Genomic DNA, 23,162 nt, shown 5'->3' with positions numbered 1-23,162 from the left:
TGCTGCTGCTGGCTCACGCCTGATCTGACTGCCTGACTGACATCATCAGAATTGTTAAACTGATCCAATCACAATGCTTTACCATAGTAAAGCATTGAATTGGCTGAGTTTGTCAAGGAGGCAAATCGGGGCAGAGCCAGCCCAAGCCAAACACAGCCCTGGCCAATCAGCATCTCCTCATAGAAATGCATTGAACCAATTCATCTCTGTGGGGAAAGTTCAGTGTCTCGATGCAGAGGGTGGAGACACTGAATGACAGTACTGCACTTTGTGCAGTACTGCACATTGTGCAGCACTGCCCCAGGAAGCAACTCTAGTAGCCATCTGAGAAGTGGCCAATGGAGAGATCCCTAGTCTGTAATGTAAACACTACATTTTCTTTGAAAAATCTGTGCTTACTGCAAAAAGCCTGAAGGGAATGATTATACTCACCAGAACAAATACAACGAGACGATATGGTGACTATAGTGTTCCTTGAAGTATTTTTCAGTTTAAGTTTTACTGACAAAACTTGGACTGCTGGTATGCCGGGGAATGGGTTGATCCTGCTCTAAAGGAATATAGTATGTTCTACACCACTTCAGTCAATGTTCTGCAGAGTGCATAGATATGTGTGTGGCTGTTTGGCAACTGGAATCCATTTTGTGATGTGGCCTTTGCCCTTTGGAACTTGGCAATGACCAAAAGAGTTAGGGCACTTTTCACATGTTTCAGAAGCCATAAGGCCTGTTCTGTCAGCTTGCGTGGCCTATCACTTGTCACATGTACACACACACTCACACAGTCATAAAATATTTTTTTATCAGGCAATCCAGATACATGGAGATAAATATAATAATGCATAGTAAAAACGATAAACATAGACTTCTATTGCTCTTTTAAAAAGGTTAGCCCATTTAACATTGCTTATATACCTTCTGGACCAATATCGTAAAAACAATGGATTTACTTAACTCTGGTCACAAAGGGGTTAATACCTCCTTTCTAGTTAATACTTTGAAATATCCACTACCGCATGATCCCCTATTGTTCCCTTATCAGCAATTTAGAAATGTCAATGAGGCAGTGGAAGGTTCCCTTTGTCCCATTTATGGAGTCCATCCCACAGGATATTTGTAAACAGCCCCTCCCCCACACGGGCTAGTTTATTTCAATGCTTTGTTCATATTGATATGGAGAAGTGATAATCTACAAAAGGCGGGGTATCCTAGTTAATGTGGTTATGTAATATTGACACGCTGTTGCCAAGTTGCAATCTGAATAATTATAATAATCTTGTAATTGATTTCTAATTCCAATCTGCCAACAAGGCAAAATGTCACAGCTAATTCAGAAAACAGTAAATTGTGGTAAATTGACAAAGGAGTATAAAATAATCTCTACACCCTGAATATTTTTATTTTATAAAATTTTGTTAGCTCACTGGTTAGTGAATAAAGCCCGCTGGTAATAGTCCAGGGGACAGTAGAGCCGTATACTCCATATTTTCTCCAGAATGAGTACATTTACTCTGGAGGTGTGATTGTGTTTACCATAAAGGGCTGCGGGTCATTGTTATAAAACAAGAGACAGAGGAAGTGACGTTATCATACTGTCCCTATTGAAGGATACAAAGACCAATACAGTATACTTCACTAATGAGATAGATACAACACAATGTATTTAGAGCTTACTTTTACTTTACCCGTAGATGGGCCAGATGTCTAAGCATAGTCCTATTTTTAAACTCTACTCCCACCACCAGTTTAAAGGTTACTCTAAGCACCATAACCATTTTAGTTTGGTGAAATACTAGCAGCACCTTCATGTTTGTTTCCTAAGGTGTAACTCCACCAAGAGCACCTGTCAGTCAGTCAGTTTTGTCCAACTTTTGCATTTGTTGTCAGCACTTATAGCATGTTCTCAAAGGAACACAACTTTGGATTTAGGATCACACATGCAAGTGAAGGTTTGCGGGCCCAATATCTCTGTCCCCTGCTCAGGCTCCCTGCAGTTTGCGACATAAGAGCTCACAGGTTAGGTTTATTAGCTAGTGCTAATACATTGCTTTTGTATGAGGAGCATTAGATTGGTTGATTGCACAAGTTGCCATCTAATCCAAATGCTTCTATATGAGATTCATTTGAATGTACATTGTACAGCATTAAACATAGCCCTGCTCATTTCTGGGAAAAAATAAGCTTGTTATAGTGGTTATGGTGCTAGGAGTCCCCTGGCAGATTCTCAGGGTAAGAAGTCAAACCATTTGTGAATGTTGGTGGAGTGCCCTTTGCAGGACTTAGCACATTGGCTGAGAGTGCTCAGCTGATGCTCCCTGCCAATGAGTCAGCCCTGCATCCTTGCAGTAGATTTCGGCTCAACAGGAGGAGGACTCTGGTGTACCTCAGGTAAGTTGTCAACCTGTTCGTAAATGAGCTTTAATGGTTATGGTGCGTGGAACCCTTTTTTTCTGCCAAAGGCAAAATCTCCTTTTGTCAGAAAAACAATTTTAATCAATATAAATGATAAAAAAAAAATAGTCTTTCACTACTAAACATGTCATGTGCTAGACCTTGGGTCTTTGTTTTTTTTTTATAATATAAGCCAAAAAATAATTACAAAATTCAGTACTCCCTGTTTATAAAGGGCAATAAAGTATGAACATTGTGCCTATTTTATCATGTGACAGGTCACAAAAAACAACTGTTGTGAATCTATAAATACAAAAGCATTGTTTTACAAAAGCCATGGTTTTTATATTCATTAGCTTGTGGCTTCAGGGGTTAAAACCCAGATTCTTTAAAGTGGCAGGATGAGAATGTGCCAAAGCCCAAAATCTGCACTGAGGTCTTAGTGTCTACAGGCAGCACTCAATGCATAGATGGTATAGAGGGGTGAGATTTGAATGCCTTTCTATACACACACCATCTGCAATCTGAATACACATTGTGGAGAGAACGTGCATAGTAATGCATTCTGACCACTTTACTAGAGTAATGAGTAATAGGGCTTGGGGGTTACAGAATATGGGAAATAAACACAAAGAGACATAGGGAAAACAAGGCGATAGATTTACGAGGGTAAATGAGATGGGGATGGAGACACAGAATGCGGGGTGAGGGATACTGGAATGCAAACGTTAAACTGTGGGGGAGTGAGCTTGGACATCAGATTTTGCTGTACCCTAAAGCCCTAGTACAGTTTGGAACATAGTAAGGGCCCTCTTTGAGGGTGCAAGGGTATTGTGAAGGGCATTAAGAAAATATGTTCACATTAATAAGACCATTCACAAACCAAAATCACATGGAGAGACAAAATTATAATAGATAGCTAGGTGCAAACCATATTTATAAACAGCCACATTCGAACATGGATTCAGGTACCCTTGATAAAGGCAGCCAGTTGGTGCCGGAACGTTGGGGGGTTTGGTGACTCGTGTTTCAGTCTTGTGGCTTGTAAGAATTTTTTGGCATTGTACCATTGCATTATTGTATTTGCCCTTGCTTTTGTCATTGTGTTTATTTTTTTTGTATTTTTTTCACTATATTACTTTTTGTACATAATAAAGTTAGAATTTTGTTTGAAGTTGTTATAGTGTGCATTCTATATTATATACACATTAATAAGACCAACCACAATTACACCAAGTAACCCATCGCCAACCAGGGCCGGCCTTAGGGGTGTGCGAGCTGTGCGGCCGCACAGGGCGCCATGGAGCAGGGGGCGCCGTGCGGCCGCACAGCCGGCCGGGATTTAAAAAAAAAATTATTATTTTTTTTTTACATTTGCAGCGGGGGCGGAGCTTACCGTGCGGCGGGGGGCGGAGCTAAAAGCGCCGGAAAACTGCTGCAGGGGAAGCAGGAAGGAGTCCCTGCTTCCCCACCAAACAGTCACCAGGATCTGCACTGCCTCCACAATGAACTCCACAGGTAACTGTGTGCTTGTCATGTGAGTGTGACTCTCTGCCTGTGTGTATTACTGTCTGTGTGTGTGTATATGACTGTCTGCCTCTGTGTGTCTGTGTGTATTACTGTCTGTGTGTGTGTGTGTGTGTGTATATGACTGTCTGCCTCTGTGTGTCTGTGTGTATTACTGTCTGTGTGTGTGTGTGTATATGACTGTCTGCCTCTGTGTGTCTGTGTGTATTACTGTCTGTGTGTGTGTGTGTGTGTGTGTGTGTGTATATGACTGTCTGCCTCTGTGTGTCTGTGTGTATTACTGTCTGTGTATGTGTGTATATGACTCTCTGCCTGTGTGTATTACTGTCTGTGAGTATCACTGTCTGCCTATGTGTGTCTGTGTGTATGACTGTCTGCCTGTGTGTGTGTATTACTGTCTGTGTCTGTGTGTATATGACTGCCTGCCTCTGTGTGTCTGTGTGTATGACTGTCTGCCTTTGTGTGTGTATTACTGTCTGTGTGTGTGTGTGTGTGTGACTGTCTGCCTCTGTGCGTATGACTGTCTGCCTCTGTGTGTCTGTATGTATGACTGTCTGCCTGTGTGTGTGTGTTTGTGTGTATTACTGTCTGTGTGTGTGTATGACTGTCTGCCTGTGTGTGTCTGTGTGTATGACTGTCTGCGTGTGTCTGTGTGTATGACTGTCTGCGTGTGTGTGTGTGTGTATGACTGTCTGCCTCTGTGTGTGTCTGTGTGTATGACTGTGTGTGTCTGTGTGTATTACTGTCTGCCTCTGTGTGTGTCTGTGTGTATTACTGTCTGTGTCTGTGTGTATGACTGACTGTCTGCCTGTGTGTGTCTGTGTGTGTGAGACTGTCTGCATTTGTGTGTGTGTGTATGACTGTCTGCCTGTGTATGTGTGTGGATGTCTTCCTGTGTGTGTGTATGGCCGTCTGACTCTGTGTGTGTGTGTGTGTGTGTCACATACAACCAATACACGCATATCACACACCGTTAATACACCCATTACAAATATCACACATAGCATACATATCACACACAGTCATCACACCTACTATCACATACACAGACAACACAAACATTACAGCATACATGGATGACGAGGGGGGGGGGGGCGCTGTGAAGATTTTTCGCACAGGGCGTCTAAATGCCTAAGGCCGGCCCTGACGCCAACTCTTCCACTTTTCCGTTTTTCTTAGTGATTGAACTATTAGACATATCTGTGCCTTGGCATATCTTTGAATGCTGCAGTGGTCTGTGCAGACACGTTGTTGATATGCTCTCCTTTACATTCTCCATATGCAGTCAATGATGCATTGCATCAGTTCTCTCACCAAACATTCCAGGTTAGCTACTGTATCCATTTGAAGAATGATAAAAATCTTCCAGAGATGTATTCCAGTGCGAATACATACGCCCATCACCCAGTGTGAAAAGACAGGAGCAATACACATAAGACCAGGATATAATGCAGCAATCATCATTAGAAACCTGGGTTAATGTGTTAGCTTTTAGATCAAAACAATCATTTAAATGGTAAGAAGAATTAGACATCCCAGAGTAGAGTAGGTAATTTGGAGCTCTAACAATACAAGTGAGTGCCACAGTCTTACATTAGCCCTAAGAGTATAATTACATCAATCCATCATGCAAGGATGTTATTTAATTGCTTAGAATTTTGGTCACATGCTTCTCTCTTGAGCTATAACTCAACAAAATGAGCAAAAGTGACTGATACAATAATTGGCTTCTCAAATCACAATTATTAAAGTGAACCTGCCACGACAGATACAGCTTTGTAGTTTTCTAAACATCTGGCTTAACTCATGTTATACAATTAAGTGTCTCTTCCCTTAATAATATTAAACGCTCATATTTTCATTTATTTGCTTTACCCCTGTCTCCTACTAAGGAATCGTCCTTTTCAGTGGGTATTACATTTGTTGTAAGACACACCTCTCCTGCATGCCCCTGTTTGTAAAGCACAGACTTGCTTCCTGTAACAGATAAAATATCCCAACACTTTAAGATTGCTTTGTGAAATAAAATGTATCTGTTTTCTAATTGAAAAAAGCAGATGTGAGAAAGGCTGGACTTGATGGACGCATGTCTCTTTTCAGCTATGTAACTATATCCATTCTCAGATTATTGGTCCAAAACTGCTGCAATAACTCATTCGGGCTGTTTCTCTCTCCTTTCCTTTCTGTTGCTGGTGCTGCTATCACACGCAGCCTGACCCTCCTCCCTACTTCCCCTTGCAGGCATTACTTTCCCTGAATTCAAGCAGTAGAGATGCCTACAGGATGGTTTCCCTGCTAACAGACATTTAGAGCACAGCCTTCTTATCTCTGTGCTGATTGGCACAGGTTAAGGACAGACTAAAAGTAGGGCAAAAAGGGCTGTTTTTTAACCTCTGATTTTAGGTTTTCTAGCCATTTCCTAGCGTAATGTCTAGATGAAATTAGATTCTCTATCATTTACGATTAAGTTGCATTTGTCATGTCAGTTACCCTTTAAAATGTGACACAAAAAAACAATTTTTCATAAAACCCCAAGGTAAAACATAATCAAGATAAGTTCTCTTTGGGTTACCATGGTGATGTAATGTCACAGACACAAGCTATTAAGATCTATACAATGCACATCGTGTTTTAAAAGAAATGTAAGTGTTCTCTCCTATTTGGGCTTAAACTGCACATTAAACCATTATATGTGATAGTAGAACTATGAAATAAATCATAATAGAAAACCTTTGTAAAAAAAAAAAAAAAAACTGATATAATAGACTTGGCTCTTGGTCTTGTACATTAGAGTCCACAATTACCAACAAGATGTTAGTTAAATGTTTTTTGGAAATATGTACCTTCATCCCCTTCTGACATATACTCAGCATCACTGAGAATTTCTGGCAAATTGGCTCTACGAACTGTGTAATTCAAGTAAATATATATAGTGAATAAAACAAATCTGCATTGAACATATCACCTATGTTTATATTCCAAGATAAAAACATTGAATTGTAGCCTTTGAAATGCTACTTTTTACAGATGGGTATATGCTTGGCTCTGAATTAACTCTGGTGCATACTTGTTACAAGGTAAGGTCACAATAACTTGTTAGCTCCTGGGAATTAATAATGGGTAATTCACTAAAGCGATCATTGCCAGGAATTCAAAGAGCATTCAAGGTGAAATTCAACATTTAGGGTGAAATAGCAGATTTAGTAAAATTCTCCAAGACAGTTTTTTTGTTTTTTTTTTAATTCACTTTGAATTCTCAGGAATTATCACTTTAGTTAATAACCCTATAAAACTTCAATAATACCCTGCTAGAGCCAGACTACAAAAGAATCACAGTAGTTGTGGTTCAACAAGAGGTAGGGTGCACCTTGGGATACCCTTGTTCTATTTTCAAATGTAAAATGTGGTGGTATAGAAATAAATATAAACGTCTGAACTATCTGGTAAAATGGTGGAATATTATAGAATGTTGAAGATAGATCTTTCTTTTTTTTTAAGTTATCTTAAAGGCCCTTTGGAGTTAGTATTGTCCCTTAAACCAATGAACAAAGCTACTTCTCACATGATTTTGGTTCCTTTTTCATCTTTGACGTTACCCACAAAATGTACAATTTCCATGTTGTTTTACACTTTTTTGTTAATTTAACATAAAGGAAAAATTGAATTTGTGACTCTGACTACATAAAGTAAATAGTATGTCATCCAGTTAAGTATCACAGTCTCTAGTCTAGGAGAAACATGAGTACAGCGTGTGATTGACCAGCCTTGACCTACAGCTCATATGGTGTTTAATTCCATATGATTTTCTGCTTGTACTACTTGTTTATTAATGTGAACTTTGTCATCCCACAAGAAAGTTTCCCGTTTGTTACAGTACTGTCAAATACCACTGAGACGGATATGAATTATTTTGATTGAACTCAGCTTGTCCTTAGATAAAAGATTATTGAAAAGATATTTCAACTAGCCTATGGATGATAAGTAATTCAAAATGTGGCTTTGAAATAAGTTTAGTTACAGTGTGAAACTTACTGCAGTATTTCACTTTTGTATGGACAATACCCTGGGTATCCACAAAAGGGAACACACGAACAAAACTTATATTTTTTTTAGTGTATGTGGATATATATAGTTAATACAATGCTAAACAAACATCTGCACACCAGTCAAGCCATAAGACTTGTTTTTCCCACAGGAACCAAAAATTTGCAGTGATGTTACTACCACAAAGGATTCTGGGTGGGCATATGCAAATTAGTTCAACAAAGAATCACATTTTTGCGTGTGTGTGTGTGTGTAAAAGTCTAAGGCCATCATTAAATTTGTTGTTTTAGCAATGGTATAATGACCATATATAATTATTCCTCAGTATCTTTATTAGAATACAATCAGAAAATACCGGACATTTTTACGCAGTATGTATGCAAGGGCATTCAGAAAACAAACTAGATACTCAAGATGTGGTTGGTATTTGTTATAAAGAAATTTGAAGAATCAGGAGAGGTCATGGACAAAAAAAGGACTAACAGGCCAAGAAAACTTTTTTAAATCTGATGAGAAGTGTCTCACAGTTTCTTTTTTGAGAGCATGGAAGAAGTCTGACTCAGGATCTGGCAACTTCATTGGGATGCCAAGTTGACCATTCCACAGTCTGAAAAGCTTGATCAGGAATGGTCTTTGTGGAAGGATAGCAGCCAAGAAACCACTTTTCCGGAAGGGGAACAGGGTGAAAAGGCAAAGATTTGAATGAGTGACGAATCCAAGTTTGACATTTTTGGGTCCAATCATCGACAATATGTGAGAAGATTAGTTGGAGATAGATAGAAAGTTTAGTGCTTGTGGTCTTTAGGAACATGGTGGAGGGTTTGTTCTGGTTTGGGGCTGCATTTCAGCCAGTGGTGTTGGTGATAGTGTCCATGGGATCATGAATGCTGAAGAGTACAGGCATGTTTTGATTCATTCCTTCTGGAAAGTGCCTGACTGGGAATTGCTTTTATTTTTTCAGCATGATAACTATTCCAATATAACAACTGCTAATGCAATGAAATTATATTTGGAGTGAAAAAACAGTTGATAAAAGACTGGTCTCCACAGAGTCCAGACCTGAATATTATAGAAGCAGTATTGGATTACCTGCACAGAGAAAGAAAGAAAATAAAAGACAACCTAAATCTAAAGAAGAACTGTGGGAAGTGCTGAAAGAAGCCTTCAGATTACTTCAGAAAATATTAGGACAGTCCCCTCAAAAAGAGTTCAAGATGTGCTTTATGCCAAGGGAGGTCAGACTAAATACTGGCTTTGCCTAAAAATTGCATTTTGTGATGAAATATTTCCTGTATTTTTGTATATTAATCAAGAAACCGAAAAATAAATATAGATGGTCATTAAACCTTTGCTAAAACAACAAACCTGGTGGTATTACATATATACACATACGTTCATATACATATACATGCACCACTAGTGGCCTCATATTGTAGCTAAAGCTTACATCTAGCCCAATATTTTGTATTTTTTCACTATTGCTATACAGTTGAGAAAAATGCAAAACAGAATACATGTTAACTATTGACTTCCAGTATGCAGATATTGTTTGCGCATCGTCTGTGTTCGGTGTGTACATTGCTTGCAGCTATTTTTTTGTTTTCTAACCTATGTTTTGTTTTACTGCTTTAATCATGCTGCTAAGTGATTTAGTTTCTCATGGGGAAAATCTCTAAACCCCTCTTCAGCATCAGAAATAATATATTGCAAAAAAAAGGAAGGATACGCATCAGTTCCATACCTTCATCATCGGACATGTCCAAAACTTCGTTCATTGTTTCTGGTACATTCATTTTATGTTTCTCAGTCACCATCTGTTAGGGAAAAAGTAAAAAAAAAAAAAGGATTAAAAAATAAATAAATAAATCATAACTTCCTGTGTAACCTCTACTAAGACAGAATCCAAACATTCTGACATTGCAGTGAGTTAGAGAACAGTGTTTTGCGCTTGACAAGTTGCCACATGAACAAATGCCAACAACTTGTTCTTATATAATCTTTCTACATCAGGTATTTAAATAAACCAGTTGTGTTTTATTTATAGATATTCGGAGGGCTTGACTATGTTAGTCATATCATGTAGAGGCTGTTGAAAGAATAGGAAAAGTGATCCAAATAATTTGAAAACTGTTATATTATTGGTTCCTTGGCTCCTGGAATAATGAGTCTATGGTCAATTTAGAGACACGCCACTGTCCAAATACAAAATTAATTTTAAAAACTCACTGTTTAGTAGATATACCCCCAATGAAAGCATGCATGCATTTAATTATACAATTTATCATTGGGGGTTATATCTAAAAATTACTTGCAAGATCTCTTATCTGCTGCCTTTGCAAGCCCTCCCCTTCTATCCCCGACTAGACTTTCTGTGGCTGTCCAATCACAGACTTCCCAAATACAGTTCAATGAAAAGTCATTGCTTGATAGGTGCTCTGAGCAACTGCTGCCCTTTTGAGTTTAGCTCCACTGAGCTAACCAAACCAGGAAGTAAATGATAAGTTATCTGCTTGAGAGCCACGGGAGTATAACCAAGTTAATTTATAAATGTGTCATTTTCTATTGAAATATGGACTCGTGTAAATAAAAAAAGAGGACACTCTTCACACATAAAGCATTGCAGGAGGCTCAAGTGCTTTAGGGGTCTGAAGTGTCCCTTTAAAGACATGACTGATTTGTTGAGAATCTGGCTATGGACTTCTTTGGATGGAAGTAATGCATTGAATAGGATTGAAATCAGATTTAGTTTCAGACAGTTGTATATGATAAGTTAGTTGTTTAGTGAACTAATCAAAGAAAATACAAGCAGTTAATTGCATTCTCTCTTTCTAATCCAGTATAATATTTTAGAATGTAATTATAACAATGTTTATATAAAGGACATTTAAATAATATAACATGTACTGTAACTTTCCACTTTACTATATGTCATCTATGTGAATGTACTTACTGACTTTTTCTTCTTTACAAAAACAAAATAAAAATAAAGAATTTTTTGGGGAAAAAACGTGATCTATTATTTCACTTTTAAATTTTTCAGTATATGAATTCTAATAATCATTATTCATTACTTACATAAATGAATTCTCCTTATTAAACAACAGAAATAACATTCAAAATAAAATGTTTGTCTTCAGGAAATTGATGAATATTTTAGGCACTACTAAAGTGACTCATATTTTCATCATTTAAGTATAAATACTAACACCATCTTGAAATGGCAATTTTATATTCTCAAGGGACTCACTGTGAAACCTTACAACTAACCAACTGGTGACAGCTAATGCATAATTCATACAGAACACTGCTTCTTAAATGTTTATTAGAAGCCTCATTAAGAAGATATAGAGTTTATTTTTAGAGCTTCAGTCATCTCGAGAACTGTTAGGATCAATTTCTCATGGGTTGTGGTAATGTCAAAGTTAGCATTCTGGGAATGTGCTGCTCACTGACTGCATTTAGAAACACTTTGGTAGAGAGAGAGGTGGGTCTCTTTCATTTTTTTTTCAGGACTGTCTGACTTTTGGATGCTGCATCTTCCACAAATGTAAGGAGTTACATTCTGTTCAAAAATAAACCTCTTAACCAGGGCTGCCATCAGAAACTTTTGGGCTCTTACACAGCTCAAGGCCTGGCCCTAGGAGACCCGCCACCAATTCCATCCACACCCTGAGTTCGCCCACAATATTTTGGTGTATGTGCATGCAGTGTGTGTATATAGTGGATGCAAAGTGTGTGTTTGTTTAGTGAATGTACTGTGTGTATACATTTGTGGGATTGATAGGGGCTGTATTCTGTGGGGGGAAGAGCATTTTTTTGTTTTTTTAAATTATATTTTGTGTTTTTTCTCCACTCCTTACTTTTGGCCAGGGAGGGAGGACACTATATTCCCTGATCCAGGGAACTGTGCAAACTCCCAGCTTGCTGTTTTGAAGAGTGAAGAGGGGTGGGAGCAAAGAGACTCCATCTTCCACCTTGGCAGGTTCTCTCCCTCTCTTGCGAGCCCCCTGCATATGCCGTGTTGGAGCATTGCAATGGTAACCCGTGGCAACGCTCTGACAGCCAGGGCTTGCGAGCGACGGAACTGTAAACTCGTGGGCCCACTCCATTCATTGGGAAAATAGGGCCTGCAATTACAGCTATACTAGCTGTAACCCCCTGATGTCACTTAAACTTAATGCTGACCTTAATGCTGACCCGGTGAAGACCTAATGCGCATGCACAGCAAGTGCTACGAGTTCATTCAAAATTCCCCATAGGAAGGCATTAGGTCTGTGCCACAGCTGCACCTCTAGTGGCTGTCAGTAGGATTTAACCTGTCAATGTAAACATTGCAGTTTCTCTAAATCTGCAATGTTTTACAATCAGGGTTAAGGGGACACAGACACTGCACTCATACCACTTTATTGAGATGAAATGGTCTGGGTGTCCCTTTCAGGCCCCCATTTTGAAAAAAGATACAACTAATTAAGAAAATGGATCAAAAGGAACATTGTTGCAGTTTATAAACAGTGTACTCACAACTGTAGTCAGAGTCTCTTCTGTCACCACTTTCAGAGTATCAACCACGGAGATATAGCCTAGTCTTCGAGCAATAGCCAGGGCTGTATTACCATTCTATAAATAAATAAATACCATGAAGAAATAAGTCTGCAAATACTGCATTACATCTCTTAATTATCCAACTCTGAGATCTTGGCACTAGGTGAGCCATTCCATTGCAATTTCTGCAAATTTTACATTAAAGAAAACCTTCAGATAGCAAAAAGACAATGCAGTAGAAGATGGTAACGAGCAATATTACAAGATTGTAATATTTTCTGTGCACCATTTTAAAGTGCGTAATGACTGTAGTTTTTTGCCTATGAATAACATAACTTAACACCACAAATATAGTAATACTACCACTACTGCAATAACAAAATATTAGCAAACTCAATACTTAATATAGTCAAGTGGGGAGAATACCCATCATAGTGCTTGTTTTCTTGTCTGTTCTAGCACTGTGTATATGGATAGCAGAGGAGTATAGCTGATAATCTACAAAAAGAAAAACAGTACAATAGTGTAATACTGTAAATAAGCAATAAAACTGCGCCAATATCAATTGAACTCACAAGATGTAGATAGTAAGATCGCCTCATGGTGCCTCCCCTTAGATGTTTGAGAGATATATCCAGAACTCCCTCTCAGCTGGTTGGTGGTGTCACCACCATATGGAAGTCCGGGCTCAGGAAATGGTAAATATAATCTGCTTTATTTGTATAAGTATAAAAGATAAAAAACAAATCTGGTCCTACGAGTTTCATCCTACATAAGACTTCCTCAGGGACCCGGTAATAAAAAACAGATTTGTAAATATAAATCATCCTAACAAAAGGACAAAATAGCAGCATAATCCTACCCTTCCCAATCCTTCCTTCTATATGGCTGTCATCTCTTCCCATTGGTGCTCCAGGATGCGTCTTCCTTGCTGTCCAGCTGTTTCAGAGGATTTTTCTGTTGATTTTTGCAGGTGTTGTACTATTTTGCATCATTTCTTATCATTAGGGGATTATAGGGGACTCCCCTTTAAGGATTGCAGCCTTACTATTATTTTCTTGTGTGGCAATCTAGCGCTGATTTTTTCTCTTTCCATTTTCCGTATGATCACCAGCGAAAATAAACAGAAAATCCTCTGAAACAGCTGGACAGCGTGGAAGACACCCACCTGGAGCACCAATGGGAAGAGATGAGTCTTATGTAAGATGAAACCCATAGTACAAGATTTGTTTTTTATCTTTTATGCTTATACAAATAAAGCAGATTATTTTTACCATTTTGTGAGTCCGGACTTCCATATTCTGGCGACACCACCAACCAGCTGAGAGGGAATTTTAGCTATACCCCCCAAACATCTAAGGGGAGGCACCCTGGGGCAATCTTACTATCTACATCTTGTGAGTTCAATTGATAATGGCGCTGTTTTATTGCTTATTTACAGTATTACACTATTGTACTGTTTTTTCTTTCTGTAGATTATCAGCTATACTCCTCTGCTATCCATATACACATTCTATTTGTGTGGGATAAGGTCTGGAACATCCCGAGAGGAAGCTGTTATATTAGAACGATAAGTTAATTCTTTGTATACTTTATATCTGGAGGTGTGGGTTCAGACACACTCTGTTTCTCTTTTGCTACCTACTGTTCTAGCACTGGTCAGATTAATTTTTTTTTATTTATTTTTTTACCAATGTATTTTGAAGTACTTTACAATTATAGAAAGTGGATAGTTGAGAACCAGTAATTGACATACAGATAAATTCAAATGAGCTAACAATCTATCTAGATCTTTAGAAACTTTTTAAAATGCGCTCTCTAGGGCCACGTAGTCCGAGGATTTAGGGATTACCCAATTACACTGGGTAGATGTCCATGACCTGGAACACTGGTAATCCTTTGGGACGGGTTGAGTACCACTGGTCTAGAATACAAATAAGTGTAATTATCTATATTCTAGACCAGTGGTCTAGATTTGTTGTTTTTCTGTCAAATTATACCCCATCCACAATATCTTTCACAGCTGTACCTGGCTCAGAAATATTCTAAAATAAAAAGACTTACCACAGTGAGTTCATTAGGAGATGCGCCGTGCTGGAGCAACACATTAATGATATGGGTATGCCCCTGCTGAGCTGCTTGATGCAGAGGTGTATATCCATTCTATAAAGGTAAGAAAACATTTGTTTTAAAGCCAAGTTTATTAAATGGAGAATTAGAAGATGCATTACCATACATCGCCTAATAGACAGGTAAAAAAAAAAAATGAAGAGTACAGTAAGTGCTTCCAGGACCTCATCAGTTTTATCTCTAGTTCAAAATGCAGAAAGTTAAACTACTGGGCTTATTAAAATGTTTATGGAATACACCGTTCACTTATAGCATAAACCTATTGTAATTTTTAGTATATTTTCTTTATAGTCAAACATTCAGAATTATGTATGAAGGCTTTGCAATACCATCTACTCCTGGCCTTACTACTCTCCTTTAGCTTTTCCTGTGACATTGTAAACAGCGATGTTATACACTGATCGGCCACAACATTAAAACCACCTGCCTAATATCATGTAGATCCCCCTCGTGCTACCATAACAGTTCTGATGTGCAGAGGCCTGGACTCCACAAGACCTTTGAATGTGTCCTGTGGTATTTGGCACCAAGACATTAACTGCAGAGCTTTTAAGTCCTGCAAGTTGCAGGCTGGAGCCTCCATGGATCAGATTTATTGTTCCAGCACATCTCACAGATGCTCAATTAGATTAAGATCTTGGCAATTTGGAGGCTAAGGCAACACCTTGAATTCTTTGTGATGTTTCTTCAACCATTCCTGAACAATCTTCACAGTGTGGCAGGGTGCATTACCATGCTGAAGAGGCTGCTGCCATTAGTGAACAACATTGTCATTAAAGGGTGTATATGGTCTGCACCAATATCTAGGTAGGTGGTACCTAGTGCATCCTGTTGCAACCTCTTCCCAAGGTAAATGACGCAAATGCACCCAGCTGTTCGAACTGATCTAAAAAATGTGATTCAATGAAATCAGGCAACGTTCCATCGCTTTGGTCCAGTTCTGATTAAAGGTGCTTTCGGCGGTGGACAGGAATCATCACTCTGACCAGTCTGCGGCTATGCAGCCCCATAGCCAGTAAACTGCAATGCACTGTGGGTTCTGATACATTTCTGCCATGGCCAGCATAAGTTTTCAGTCATTTTGTGTGATTGGACCAGACAGGCTGGCCTTCGCTCCCCACGAGCATCAATGACCCTTGGGAGCCCATGACCCTGATGCCTGTTCACCAGTTGCTTTTCCTTGCACCACTTTTGGTAGGTACTAATCACTGCATACCATGAACACCCTACAAGACTTGCCGTTTTAGAGATACTCTAACAGCCTAGCCATCACTATTTGCCCTTGTCAATGTCACTCAGATCTTTTCGATTGCCAAATTTTCCTGCTTCCAACACATGAAATTCAAGAACTGACGTTCACTTGCTGCCTATAATATCGCTACTCTTGACAAGTGCCATGGTAACGATATAATCAATGTTATTCACTTCATCTGTCAGAAATGTTAATGTTGTGGCTGATTAGTGTAGAGCAGTGAGAAATCTAAATTATGTATTTTCATTTAAATTATTAAAATTAAACATTTTTTTTACATTCCTATTTCTTAATTTACATCAAATACATATATTGACCATAGAGATGACAGTGTCAGTGGCACGGATCTCTTACTATTCTGTATTTTCCTAAACCAGGCACATCATGTCATTTTAATAAATAGATATCTATAACGCACCTTTGTTTTGGCATTCACTTTAGCACCATGTTGCAGAAGGAAGTTCACCATCTTGACATTCCCGTAGTGGCTTGCTACATGTAATGGGGTGTATCCCATCTGTAATAAACCAGCAATATTAGATGTCTCTTCATTACAATATCTCACATGCTGCCATTTCAGGTTACACACTGAGAACATTATTGCAGTTATTTACAAAACGGGCTATTGAAGAGAACTGACAGCTATTTCCAGGAATTTTGACCAACAATGATAATGTAGATCAAAATAGCTTGAAAGAATTGTTGAATAGGAGATTTTTTTGTTCTGGAGTACGATTTCCAATCTAGAGGTAATTAAAAAAAAAAAAAAATGTAACGTATTTAAAATATTGAATTAATTCCTTGATCAGTATGCAAATTTCTTACATTTAATTTTATTTTATTTTTTTAATTAATTTTACCGAATCCACAAGTGATCAAAAAGTATTGTTACGAAGATTCCATAGATGGGCTAAATATCAGTGGAGGGAGTACGGAGGTGGGAAGGGATACATTAAGTGTGGGAGAGAGGGTAGGCATGAGCTTCCCCTTGCAGGCTCTGGCTTCGAGGGAGAATCAGGTACGTCTGTCGGCAGCGTGTGCTGACGACAGACGTAAAATATGCACAGCATTTACATTAGGCAGCCAGGAACAGAGTTACGTGTTCTGGGAGTGCTAGTTGCCCCTGTCACACAATTATCAGTAACTTTCAAAGTGCAGATCACTGAAGTGACGATGGTGGGTGGAGTAACACTTTAATTAGATTTGTGCATTAGTTTCAAACACAATGCAATTTTTTAATGTATGTATTTTTTACTGCTCCTCATTTTTTTCCTGTGTTAGTTACTTCTCACTTGATCTGTGCACCAACTGGAAGGGAAATTCAAAATATATACATAATATTTATACTAAGCATATCATTTAAAACATGGATTTGCCCAATTCTTTGCCCCTTTTGGGTCATCTGATTCAGTTTGTCTAAAACTATGATATAGACAAAATTCTTTCAAACTGAAATGGCACATGGAATAATTACGGAGGAACCGAGCAACCAATTTTTTATTTTTTTTTCGAAACAAACAAGCTTGTTTTGCAAGTTGTTTTAGTTACACCTTTTTTAAATTTAGGCAGGGGGGGTGGCAATTTAAAAATCTTATTTACATTAAAAAAAAGATTCCTGATGAATTTTTTTATTATAAATGTATAATAAAAGCACATAGATTAAAGCCAAAAGCTTCTAAAAATTTATTTTTAAGTCAATGGCATGTATGCCCAGTTGTGATAGAATTAATCAAACTAGTTCAGCCATTAACATACTGTATATTTTTCTTTAGTCTATTTTTTCTTTATAGAAACATTTGAAATTAAACCTGAAATTGTGGGGTAAAAACAGTTAATATGATCACACAAGATCCCATGCAGGTTACCTTTTTATTATTATTATTATTTAAAATGTATCAAGTGAAACATTATTTTTTTATTACATTTTAAAAAGTATTAAAAGTGTATTGTATTTCACTATTCAATTATTAACCGCTGCAACTCACACATTTTTTGCCTTTGGCAATGTTCTTTAAAGACAGTAGTCTATAGTTCTTTGTCAAAAGTACAATGAGTAAATGGCATCTCAAATTCATATTACTCTGAAAATAAACCGCCCTATATAAATGTATTTTGTAAAGGATAATGTGCACATTTTTTTATTCTATGAACAAACGTAACACGCCCTCTTCTTTAGAGGCAACAAACGTTTGTTCTACATGTAGAGCCAGGAGATTGTGTATAGTAAAGTTTTATACAAGCCCAATAATTTGAATACATTTACATCTACATTCAACATCCTACCTTACTATTACAATATGTCATGAAAGCTGCAGTTTAAATAAAAATGCTGACCAGTTACATTTAAACTTTAAGACTACACATTAACGTGCATCTGTTGCTTTTGAGGGTCTTTGCATATTCTGCAAGGGTTCACATAGGTGACATTTCCAATTATAATCTGATGGCTGTGGGGGTGCAGTGGAAGGAAGGTTTACTTACCTGAAGCTTTCCCCCGTTGCCAATGCCATCTTCTCTATGGAGGCCTTCTTTGGCTCCTGGCACTTAATTTGCCAAAAAGTGCATCAGTGCTGTACTCACGCATGTGAGAGAGTACAACACTGATATCTATGAAGGATCCCTCAAGACCACAGTAGCCTCCATAGATGACGTCTCATAATTAGTGAAGCCATGTCTCTTGTGATGGCTCCTGGGATTGGAAAAAAGTTGACAGAGATGACTTTTGTCAACTTTGGTCACCTTAGGGGTTCACCATAAGATACTGTAAACCTTACTTTGTCTGAAGGTATATTATGAAGTGACAGAGCCCCTTTTAATGTATCTAATTCAAAAACAAGAATGCTAGTAAAATAATAAATTATTCCAAGATAAAAATCTACAAGATTTAAAAAAACAAAGTCACTTGAACCGATATGTAAATACCTTTGTTGTTGCATCTATAGTTGCACCTTGGTTAGAAAGCACCTCTGCCACACCAACTCTGTCCTCTTGTGCAGCCAGGTGAAGAGGAGTGAGTCCACTCTGCAAGCAAATACATTTCCATTAATAAAAGTCTACTGAATTTAATTAGTACACAAATCTCCCCAAAATTGTTACACAAGCTCAAGGAAAAGGTTACAGAAAATATGCATAGTTAAAGGGTGACTCGAACCATAAAAGATGGGTTTTAGTTAGAGTAACCCTATCTGAAGAGGTCCACCTCCCACAGTTTAGAAAACAAAAAATGCTAAAACTCGCTTCCATTCCATTCCATCGTCAAGTCCAAATCCTTCCTGTAGTCTGATGTCACTCTCTATCACCGAGGGAGGTCAGTGAGGGGGAAGATACTATTGGCTGTCTGGCACCACCATACTGTGCATGCTAGTGTCAGATGACACTTTTGCACAGAATCCAAAGTAGCCAGCCCTTTGATTCTAAGGTTTAATTTAAAGGAACACTATGGTCACCCAGACCACTTCAGCTAAATGAAGTGGTCTGGGTGTCAGGTCCCTCTAGGGTTAACCCTGCCTGATGTAAACATAGCAGTTTCTGAGAAACTGCTATGTTTACATCTAGGGTTAAGCCTGCCTCTAGTGGCTGTCTTCCGGACAGCCAATAGAGGCGCATCGGCAATGATTGAGGCATATTATGCCTCAATCATACAGAGCGTCCATAGGAAAGCATTGAAAAATGCTTTCCTATGGACACTTTGAATGCGCGAGTGGCAGTGCCGCGCATGCGCATTCGGCGTCGGTGACGTCAGACAAGGATGCTGACGTCGGCGGGGGAGGAGAGGTAAGGGAGCCCGGCGGGGGAAAAGGGTGAGTAGCTGAAGGGGTTTTAACCCCTTCAACGCCACGGGAGGGGGACCCTGAGGGTGGGGGCACCCTCAGGGTACTATAGTGTCAGGAAAACCAAGCGGAACGATGGTCATATTTACACTCCAGGCTCCATGACTTATGGAATTATGGAAAGGGTCATGGTGATTTGCTTTACAAGGGGCAATTATTCCCCCCTAAAAAAATATTTTTAATACAAAATACAGATAAAGGTTTCAACCCCCTTTTTTCCCCTTCTGATTTTGAAGGGACAAAATACTGTGTATGCAAATGATTACTGTACAGAGTTTTAAACGCACATCCATTATATGATATAATATAAAATTAGGATCGGTAAAAAAAAAAAAAAAGGATAGTATCTCTTTAATGTGTTTTACATCCATCTGATGTACAAAGGATTAAATACCGGTAAGTAACGATACGCAATTTTATTGGAAATATCTTTTTAGGTTGAAATTTAGACAAAAGGTTTCCTATCCGATGATGTTTGATAAAATAAGGATGTATTTGGTATTTATGGATACAGTACTGATTTACAAACCGTTTCATCTACTTTGTAAGATAGTGACTATTTAATTGGCATATTAAATATTAATATATTAATGGAACCAGGTGCAATGCATTTTAAAAGGTCAGGTGGGGACTTTCATTGTGTGGATGTGACCAATAGCAAGGCTATTCCTTCTCATCACAATCCAGATATCTCATTCACACAAACAAATTTCTGTACACGTTTATTGTAGTTTACTGAAACATTACCATGCATCTGGGGAAAAAATAATAATTAAAGCATTCTCACTGCTGTCATACCTTGTTGCTTACACTGACGCTGGCATTGCGAGTGAGAAGCAAGGACACCATATCTACGTGGCCCTCCTGTGCTGCAAGATGTACTGGAGCGATACCTTGCTTGGTCATTGCGTTGGCATCCGCCCCGTATTCCAGAAGCGTAGTAGCAATATCCATCTGGTTCTTCTTTGCAGCAATATGTAACGGTGTATAGCCATTCTAGGAAGAAAAAAAACTGCTGTTACTGCTTATTATGTATAGAATATGTTTCATGTTTATTAAGCAGATGTTTTTTTTTTTTAAGTAAGTGACAATCAGTTTTATGGTTACTGCAAGGATAGGCTGTTCAGCTATTGTTTACAGCATTCGGTTTTGCTGTACTGTACGCCCAGAAGTAAAGTTTAATGTCCGTCTCACTATGGAATTTAATGAGAGAATTGCTACTTGTCTTATCTATAACTATAGAAACCAGCCCTTTGTCTAGTTGTAAATACAAACTAGTTTACTAAAGTTATCTTTATGCACCGACTAAGACATCACAGATTAATCAGTATTGCTCTGTAGTTGACTTCTAGTGTCTCACACAGCCCACTTTCAGGAAATTGTGAAGCCCTAGAACAGGGGTATGTAACCGTCGACACTCCAGATGATGTAGACTACATCGTCCATGATGCTTTGCCAACATTATAGCTATGAGAGTATTATAGGAGATGTAGTCCACAACATCTGGAGTGTCAAACGCTACCTACCTCTGTCCTAGAATACAACACTGTGTGTTTCTGGTCCATGTACACTAATACAGTATATATCATAGAATGTGATGGCAGATAAGAACCATTCGGCCCATCTAGTCTGCCCAATTTTCTAAATACTTTCGTTAGTCCCTGGCCTTATCTTATAGTTAGGGTAGCCTTATGCCTATCCCACCCATGCATAAACTCCTTTACTGTGTTAACCTCTACCACTTCAGCTGGAAGGCTATTCCATGCATCCACTACCCTCTCAGTAAAGTAATACTTCCTGATATTATTTTTAAACATTTGCCCCTCTAATTTAAGACTATGTCCTCTGGTTGTGGTAGTTTTTCTTCTTTTAAATATAGTCTCCTCCTTTACTGTGTTAATTCCCTTTATGTATTTAAATGTTTCTATCATATCCCCCCTGTCTCGTGTTTCCTCCAAGCTATACATGTTAAGATCCTTTAACCTTTCCTGGTCAGTTTTATCCTGCAATCCATGAACCAGTTTAGTAGCCCATATCACGGCCCAGAGATCTAATTCCAAATCTGTTAAAAAGGTCTGCAACTATTGCAAGATTTCATGTACCTCCCCCTGTTGTATGTGTGTGTGTGGATTTCTTGTTTTGTGGAATGTTCCTTTAAATGTTGTTACAATTGTTAAAAATGTGAATTTCCATTTCTAAAGTATTTGGTTTGAGATGTGTGTTTATAGAAACCCCAAAGCAGTTATATTGGCTAAAGTCATCGAGGCCAGTGGTCGATCTAGTTAGCAGAAACATTGACATGCCATTTGTCTCTATATAATTCACTTTTGCAGATTCAAGATTTCACTTTTTTTTTTGTTTTTACATTAGCCTCAATAATTTGCTGCAATTGCCCAAATATAAAATAATTATTGTGTTTATCTTTCCTAAACCATAAAACCTGGGAGAACATTAATATGAAGCAAAAGGGCCAGATGTAAGACCCAGTGGTTTGACATAATATAAACATGGTTCCACAGACATGCCTGGTGAAATCATCAGTCTAAATAAAGTATTCCTTATCACGCAATCCCTTTGGTGCTATCTCTTTACTAGTTGCATCTAAAAGGTCAACGTGAACATGTCTTCCTTCTGGGAATGCAGCAGAGATCACATTAGCACAGTGCAATCCAAGAGCCTGAAGCCAAGCAGTTTGTCTTATTACACTCTGCACATTGTACACATAATTAGATCATCTGGCGTAGGGCCTTCCAGAATGGGGCCTGTGAAAATACGTTCCTCGGCCAAGTAACACTGTTTGTTTTGTTTAAGTTTTTTTCATTTTCCTAAAATCATCAACTAGACAGAAAAAAAATATTGATCTACAGCAGAAACCCCATACTCTCCACCCCCGTCTTATGTTAGTGGCCTACAAATCCCAGATTTCTTTGAATGCAATAGATGGACACTGAATCATGATAGCTGTAGTTCAGGAACATCTGGAGGATGGAGTTTGCCTTAAAGTGTTATTTTCCTAACACGGAAAAGCAGAGCTTCACAATTGCAAGCCTTAATCTCTTCATGACTTAAGCATTTTTTATTATTCTATTCGTTCGTGACCATGGTGTTTTTTTGGCACTTTTACTAGCAATGTAGTGTCCCACTTCCTCCACCCTCCCTCCTTTCCAGGGCCGAGGTGAATTAATGCTTTCTTATGGGGTTTTTCAAGATGTTGGAAGCCTGAGGATATCCAGCACCATATCACGGAGTTAAACTTTGTTAAAATAGTAAAAACTTTAGTGAAAATCAAGAGAGAGGCAGAGGCTAAAGGCAGTCTTAACCATGCAATGCAAATATTGCAGTTTCTCTAAAATCGCAATGTTTGACATTGTAGAGTAAAGTTGACAGGGAAACTGCACCTAGACCACTTCAATGAGATGAAGTGGTCTGGGTGCCTATAGTGTCCCT

The 23,162-nt window shown here is 38.4% G+C and overlaps 1 protein-coding gene across 12 annotated transcripts in view; it reads right to left on the bottom strand.

The window, feature by feature from the left end:
* Positions 1 to 23,162, bottom strand: part of ANK3 (ankyrin 3) — a 557,845-nt gene that overhangs the window by 117,790 nt on the left and 416,893 nt on the right. For all 12 annotated transcript variants that reach the window (XR_010085575.1, XR_010085574.1, XM_063434253.1 and 9 more), the window contains 7 exons: positions 20,514 to 20,711; positions 18,808 to 18,906; positions 16,304 to 16,402; positions 14,568 to 14,666; positions 12,483 to 12,578; positions 9,703 to 9,775; positions 6,761 to 6,823 (listed from right to left, as the gene is read on the bottom strand). Coding sequence is in view for 10 of the 12 variants with exons in the window: in XM_063434253.1 (XP_063290323.1) it covers positions 6,761 to 6,823; positions 9,703 to 9,775; positions 12,483 to 12,578; positions 14,568 to 14,666; positions 16,304 to 16,402; positions 18,808 to 18,906; positions 20,514 to 20,711 (727 nt within the window). In the remaining 2 variants the exon portion in view is untranslated. The remainder of the gene's footprint in view (positions 1 to 6,760; positions 6,824 to 9,702; positions 9,776 to 12,482; positions 12,579 to 14,567; positions 14,667 to 16,303; positions 16,403 to 18,807; positions 18,907 to 20,513; positions 20,712 to 23,162) is intronic.

This window comes from Pelobates fuscus, chromosome 10, assembly GCF_036172605.1.
Source record: "Pelobates fuscus isolate aPelFus1 chromosome 10, aPelFus1.pri, whole genome shotgun sequence".
Classification (NCBI taxonomy): domain Eukaryota; kingdom Metazoa; phylum Chordata; class Amphibia; order Anura; family Pelobatidae; genus Pelobates; species Pelobates fuscus.
The sequence above is the reverse complement of the archived record's forward strand: the minus strand, read 5'-3'. Positions and strand labels throughout refer to the sequence as shown.